At 44.4% G+C, this 7439-nt stretch overlaps 1 protein-coding gene across 1 annotated transcript; it reads left to right on the top strand.

Moving 5' to 3' along the window:
* The first annotated feature begins 1830 nt into the window (after positions 1–1830).
* LOC102974613 (signal peptidase complex subunit 2-like) lies at positions 1831–5581 on the top strand. Its single transcript, XM_055080194.1, is given in 2 exon segments — positions 1831–1914; positions 3798–5581. A coding segment is annotated over 1 exon segment (678 nt). The 5' UTR covers positions 1831–1914; positions 3798–4223; the 3' UTR covers positions 4902–5581.
* The last annotated feature ends 1858 nt before the right edge of the window (positions 5582–7439 follow it).

The following is a 7439-nucleotide window of genomic DNA, read 5'->3' as shown; positions in this document are numbered from 1 at the left end:
GAGCACGCGATTGGCTGAGGCGCGCGCGCGCAACGGAAAGCGGCGGTCGCGCTGCTCTGTCCGGCCCCTTGGCGGCCCGGCCCTGGCGGCGGCGGGCGCAGGGTTGGGCGCAGGATTGGGCGCAGGGCGCAGGGCGCAGCGTGCCGCGCAGTCCGCCGGGGTGTCTGCTCGGGCTGGGCCCGCATCGCTGTAGGGCCACCATGTAGATTAAATGCCGAGGTCGTCAGGGTAAAGGGTTGGTTGGTCGTTTTCGAAGGCCAGGAACGCCGGGCACCGTTATTCGGGGGCCAGCCCGCCCCTCCCGGGGGCCCGCGAGCTCCTCGAGGCCGGGTAGGGGCTGTGTTCTAGCTGTGACGTCTTCCACCCCGGCCCCCGCCGAGCTGAAACCTCTGTGTTGATTGAGGAAGCAGTGACAGCGGAGAGCCTGTAGGTCGGAAGCGGGTGGTTTGTTGGGTGGGTATTGAACTGTTTGTGCCCTACTCGGTATAGATGGTCCGAGGAGGCACCAGCTTCTGAGAGTATCAGGTCAAATGCATAAAGAATATCGCGATTTGAAACGAGTAAACCATGCTTAAGTGTGTATTAAAATCTTTGCAGAATTGCTTAAATTATATAAATACAATTGTTTCTCTTTGAGCCTATGAATCTTGGGTTGTAGGTTTTCATTAGCTACTTCTCTCTTTTAAGTTGTTTTGACTTGCTTTGGAAGGTGTGGACCACTGTTTTATCAGGGATGCCCTGAAGTGCTTAGGTCAGACTCCTTGATCACCATGCTTTTCTCTGTAGGCCGAAGATGCTCTGCTAATTGATTTTTTTCCTGCACTTTTCGTCTTTATTATGAATACTGGCTCCAAGGTGGATCGTTTAAGCTTTTTTCTTAAACAGTGGCCATTTGGGCTTTTATCAGTGTGACCCCAAATTTGAGTATTTAATCCATAATCTTGTAAAATTTTTATTTGATAGGAAATGCTTTAAACACACCCATTTTCCTTCCTTGTTTTCACCTTGCAAGGAAGTAAGTGGAGAGAAGAGTTAAATTTATAATGTCATGGTGAACCACAGATCCTGATGCTGGAAGGGATCTCAGAGATGATATGGTCAAATCCTCTTCTGGCAGAAAGATTTCACAGGAGAGGCAGATGAGACCAGAGAGGTCAAATGATATGCCTCAGGGAACACAGTACTTTGATGGTAAATCCTTGTAAACATGGACTGCTTTGTAATTGTGTACTTTTTTTCCCCAAAATTGTTCCTAATGTTATATAATACTTCTAGATATAACTTTAAAATACACACTTAAATTAGTTTTAAGGGTTTTTTTTTGGCAAATTACAATTGTACTAGATTTTGAAATGAACACTAAAAATAGTTTCTATGATGGCTTATAGTTTTCTTAATTTTCTCCATTTAATACTCAGCAATTCTGTGACCAAGGCACTGTTATTTTATTTTACTAAGGTGCAGGAACTGACACCCAGATAAGTTAAGCGACCTTCCCAGTGCTACAGGTGCAGAAAGTGAAGCCAGGGCTCTGATCTAGTCCTTTTCACCTTAAGGTTTATGTTGTAAACCATGCTGCATCAGTTTGCTCTGTCTGTAGTAGTATTCAGTAAAATTTCCAGTTAAAACAGGGGTCCTCAACCCCTGGGCCATGGACCAGTAGCGGTTTGTGGCCTGTTAGGAACCGGGCGCACAGCAGGAGGTGAGCGGTGGCTGAGCAAGCGAAGCTTCATCTGCCGCTCCCCATCGCTCCCCATCGCTCCCCACCGCTCCCCATCGCTCCCCACCGCTCTCCATTGCTTGCGTTACCGCGTTACCGCCTGAACCACCCCGCACCCCTCCTTCTGTAGAAAAATTGTCTTCCATGAAACCGGTCCCTGGTGCCAAAAAGGTTGGGGACCACTGAGTTAAAAGGTTAGTTGTTCAATTTTAAAAGTAATAGCAAAGTTCACAATCTTGATGGGCTTGAGCTCTTTTCTTCCCCTGAAAGACAGAAGCACATGTACATACACACACAGACTGCAAACAATATCAGCAGGTAAAAGGCTTCTGCAAGCTGAGGGCACCACTGCCATAGTGCTATTTTTTGTTCCATTGTGTTTTTGGTAGAAGCTTTTAGTGAGAACTCTTAAATGGCTTTGTAACACTTGATGGACTTTAGAATCACAAAAATATACATGTTGTGTTATACTAGCTATACTTTGTTTTTGACTGTTAATATGATGTATCCACATTTGCAGTAACAGTGCTTTTAACGTTTTATCAGCCTTTAAAATAAAGTGTTCTTAATTGCGGAGTGTACTTCAGAACTGCCAGGCCCCCCGTTGGGTCTGAAACTGTAAGCTTTGGGTGGGGCCTGGCATCAGCACTTCTCCTGAGCATCACAGATCATTCTGATGCACACTACAGGCCCACAGCACTGATCTAATTCCAAAACTGTGTGGCAGAAAAAAAAAAGACAAAACTTTTTGTTTAACCTTTTAAAAGAATCTTTTGTAACTCCTTAACTATGCCTGAAGATTACTCATTGACAGGGCCAGTGGCTCAGTGGGAATGATGATATGCAGCAGTACCCAGCCCTTGTGTGTGCATCGCCTCAGCACCTACCCATACTGAGCCCTGTATCAAAATGTGCCTTGTCCCGCTCTATCTCAGCCCTTAACACAGTACCTAGTACAGAAGTACAGAATGGGCACGAAGTGGGCATTTCCTTTTTTTTTTTTTTTTTTTTTCCGGCCGCACTGTGCAACTTGTGAGTTCTTAGTTCCCTGACCAGGGATCAAACCCGCACCCCCCGTGTTGGAAGGTGGAGTCTTAACCACTGGACCACCAGGGAAGTCCTGCAGTGGGCATTTATTGAATGAATGCTTTTCACAGCAACAGTGTATGGTAAACAGTGTTCATATCATCATCCCAGTTTTACAGATGAACTCAGTGTAAACAAGGTTTTGGTGACTTCCTGGAGCTGAGCTATGAGCCTGGGGCTTCTGGCTCCCTACACAGTACTTGTGAATGAGATCCAGGTGTTCCCTCCTCTGCCCTCTGTGGTCCTCTGGGCAGGTCTTTTTTCCCACAACACTTAGCAGTCTGTTCTGCAATCATTAACCGAGAGCAGGAACTAGATCATGCGGTTTCATTTTGTACCTAACAGAGTAAATGTTTTTTGCCATCCAAGCTTATTTTGAATTTGTATTTAAATGATAAATGTTGAGTCAATGAAAATCAAGTTTTGACTAAACAATAGTTGTAGATGTGCTAAATTTTTAAAATTACTATTATCTAGCAGAGATTTTTTTTTTTTACCTATAAGGGTATGGCTTTTGTGATAGCATACATAATGTTTTTTTATTTTCATAGACTAGGAAGACAGTAATTACCTTCATAAGTACTTACGTACATCTGTATGTCAATTTTTCTCTAATAGCTTATGCTTTATTACTATATACAGTCATCAGTTTCTGAAACTTCTGTTTGTCATTTGTATAATTATGACATGTTTATAAAATAAACTTTTAAACCTCACATAATTGTTGCTAGCCTTTTTTTTTAAGAATTTGGTATCTGAATAGACGTAATCATTGAATACCAGATTGCACATTCCTTACACATTGTCTTGTTTAATCTTCATAATAACCCTGTGAACTAGATGATATTATCTTTTTTTTCTCTTTTTTACAACTGAAGAGGCAGAGGCCTTTAACAGAGGAAGGATAACTTCTCCAAAGTCACGTGGCTAGCAAGTGGTGGAACGTTTATTAATAGTTATTTCTGCTTATTTCTTCTCTTTTGTCCTTGAGGACTTCGAAAGGAAGAAAACCTCTTCTGCCCACCTCCGTGATTCTGTCACCGTCAAGCTCTGTCACAGTAGAAGGTTACTTGCGGAGGTCTCAACCTCTGTATCAATGGCCCTTGTTCTTCCCAGGAAGAGAAAGACCGACCCTGCGGTGGATGGATGGTTCTGGAACACAGGAACACTGCCAGAGTGAGTCCTGAGCCCCTCCAGAATGGCTTTTATTGAGAGTTATGACCATTTGGTTTCTGACCTGGGGCTTCCCATGCCTTAATAAGTTGTACTTGGCTCAAGTATCTTGGAAACATGATGGAAAATCAGATTATCTTCTCAGAAAAAATGCACCTGCCCTTAGTCCCGTTTTAGAATATGCTCAGGAGGATGTCTTGTTTTTAAATGTCGTCTAAGGGAGACGCAGAAGCGAGCAAGCAAGATGGCGGCGGCGGCTGCTCAGGGAGGGAGAACTGGTGGTGGCGGAGGCAGTAGTGGGGCTGGCAGTGGTTCCAGCTGTGGGACAGGCAGTAGCCGCAGCGGCTTGCTGGACAAGTGGAAAATTGATAAGCCTGTAAAAATTGAAAAATGGGATGGATCAGCTGTGAAAAATTCTTTGGATGATTCTGCCAAAAAGGTACTTCTGGAAAAGTACGAGTATGTGGAGAATTTTGGTCTAATTGACGGTCGCCTCACCATCTGTACCATCTCCTGTTTCTTCGCCATAGTGGCTTTGATTTAGGATTATATGCACCCCTTTCCAGAGTCCAAACCTGTTTTGGCTTTGTGCGTTATATCCTATTTTGTGATGATGGGGATTCTGACCATTTATACCTCATATGAGGAGAAGAGCATCTTTCTCGTGGCCCACAGGAAAGATCCCACAGGGATGGATCCTGATGATATTTGGCAGCTGTCGTCCAGTCTCAAAAGGTTCGATGACAAATACACTCTGAAGCTGACCTTCATCAGTGGAAGAACAAAGCAGCAACGGGAAGCCGAGTTCACCAAATCCATTGCTAAGTTTTTTGCCCACAGCGGGACCCTGGTCATGGATGCATATGAGCCTGAGATATCCAGGCTTCATGACAGTCTTGCCACAGAAAGAAAAATAAAATAGCCACTTCTAAAAGCAGCCATCTTTTGGCTGGATCATGCTGAATTGAGGGGTGAGGGAGAAAGAAACAGAGAACTTAATATGGATAAAGTAAGAAATGTAAAAAATGTCCGTTTTGTCTTGAAATTTTAGTCCATTCTGTATAAATAGAATTTTCTAGCTCAGATATGAGAAGTTGTAGCTCTGATATCTAGCTGTAGCCTCTTTGGTCTGCTGATTGCATTGTTTTGATTTGCTTTTCTGGAAAAGCATTTTTGCTAAAAACCGTACAGACTTCCTCCTTCATACCTAGCAGTACTTTATATAGTATAGCTTTGTGCCATGCAGCATTTGAAGACTCAGTTTTTAAAATTGTTAACCTGTTGCTGACTTTATTGTTTTAATTCCCATTTCAACAGCTGTTTCCCTTAATTCAGGATTCAACTTCTTGTGTATGACAGTTTTCCTTCACACACCATTTTTGTGGGTGTGTATATATCTGACTTGGAGAGAATTGGGGAAAAAAAACCCACAGCTTTTTAATTTGTTTAAAAGAGACTTTCTGCCTGTTACATTTTGTGCTCTTAACCAATTCAAGAACCCAATGGTATTTTTAGTTTTATTTTGTCTATGTTTTCCACTAGTATATCCCTGTTGATTTGTTTGTGCCCTTTATCAACTGCCATTTTCTAAAATTTTTTTCAATAAAAGGAAAGAAGATGTGAAAAAAAAAAAAATGTCGTCTAATTGGGACTCTCAATCTTTAGGCCTGGAGTTCTTTACTAACCCAGCACCACCTCAAGAGCTAACCCACTTGGGACTACCAGCCTTTCACTGATGAAGTCTAGAAGTTAAATAGTAGCATTCCTTGAGCTTCTTAAAGAAATTATTTCCACCCCACAGCCTGTTCACTGCGGGCCAGGGAATGCACCTCACCTCGAAGCAGAGATTCCTTGGAAAAGCCTCTCCCTTAAGTGCTTTGCTTTGGATCCTGCCCTTTGCCTTGGGGATAGATGGGACGCTGCCTGAGGCTTCCGGCTTTCTGGAGACTCTGGGTACACTTAAGACTGAGGGTCTAAACAACAAATCCCCTTGGTCTTACCCTCAGGTTTGGCCCCTCCTCCACTGGTCCCTAGCTTAGGTCTTATCTTCATCTCGCTGCCTCTGTGTAGTTTCCTAGCCTTCCTAACCAGTGTAACTAGTTGCCTTCCTCATTCATTCATCCTAACTAGCTGCCTTCCTCATTCATTCATTCATCCTTCCTTGCTCCCTTTGTGTTGCTGCTGAAACAGAGCCTCTCCTAGCCCTCTTCTATTTATGAAGGTCTTTAATGGTTCTGCATTGCTTAGGGCTGAAGTAAAAACTCACATGCCTCAGGTGGGGCCTGGGGGGAGGGTGTAGGAGTCTGGCAGACAATCTAAGGGAGGTTAATAAACTGATACAAACAACACAATTAGTATGTTAAATGGTGGTAGTGACACCTGGAGAGCTCAGTACCCACTTAAAGGGGTAGAGCCCCTCATCGGCTCCTGGAATGTGGTCCAGAGATGAAGCATCTCAGATTTCTCAAAAGACAAACCAGAAATCCAGATTTGTAAACATAAAAGTTTCTTAACTTTAAAATGTTGGCAATTTGCAAATGGTTTTTAAACTGTGCAGGCCAAGCAGCATCTCTTAAGCATGGTTCTGGACCTCAGAATCAGTTTAGGACCTTGGACTAATCAGATAAAATCCAAACTCAGTCGGGGCAAATGAAAGTCCTTCATAATGGGTCTTTTCAGCCACCTTCAGATTAGAGCGTCATTCAGGGGTAGTCTCCCAACAAAAAAACTGTTGAACTCAAGAATTTTGATTCCTTCTATTGAGCACACATTCTCATCTCAAGGAGAGGGAACTTGGCAGGCAGGAAACAGGAGCCCCCCATTTAGAAGCTGAATCCAGGGACTTCCCTGGTGGCACAGTGGTTAAGAATTCGCCTGCCAGTGCAGGGGACAGATCCCTGGTCTGATCCCGGGTTTGATCCCTGGTCCAGGAAGATCCCACATGCCGCGGAGTAACTAAGCCCATGCGCCGCAACTACTGAGCCTGCGCTCTAGAGCCCATGAGCCACAACTGCTGAGCCCGCATGCCACAACTACTGAAGCCCACGCACCTAGAGCCAGTGTACCAAAACGAAGAGTAGCCCCCACTCACTGCCAACTAGAGAAAGCCCGCATGCAGCAACAAAGACCCGGTGCAGCCAAGAATAAAATCAATAAATTAAATTACATTTTAAAAAGTTGAATCCAAAGGGTGTGTGTGTTTCCTGTCTCCTTCCAGGGCAGTCAGTTGTCTATAGGGTGGGGTCAGGGGATGAGGGTCTCATGACTCCTTACAGAGACTCCACTGGTGCTCCTGTTGAGTCCCACCATGGCCTTTAGTCCCACCATGGCCTTCCCAGATACTGTGCCTCCGGCTTCCAAGCCTCTCCGGAGGCAGGGGCTGATGTGTCTCACTGGCATCTCTCCCAGGGGGCACTATGGTATTAGCTTTCTCCTCTGCCAAGTTAGCTGCCACTGTCCA

The sequence above is a fragment of the Physeter macrocephalus genome, chromosome 18 (genome assembly GCF_002837175.3).
Source record: "Physeter macrocephalus isolate SW-GA chromosome 18, ASM283717v5, whole genome shotgun sequence".
Taxonomy (NCBI): domain Eukaryota; kingdom Metazoa; phylum Chordata; class Mammalia; order Artiodactyla; family Physeteridae; genus Physeter; species Physeter macrocephalus.
This window is presented reverse-complemented; position numbering and strand designations above follow the sequence as displayed.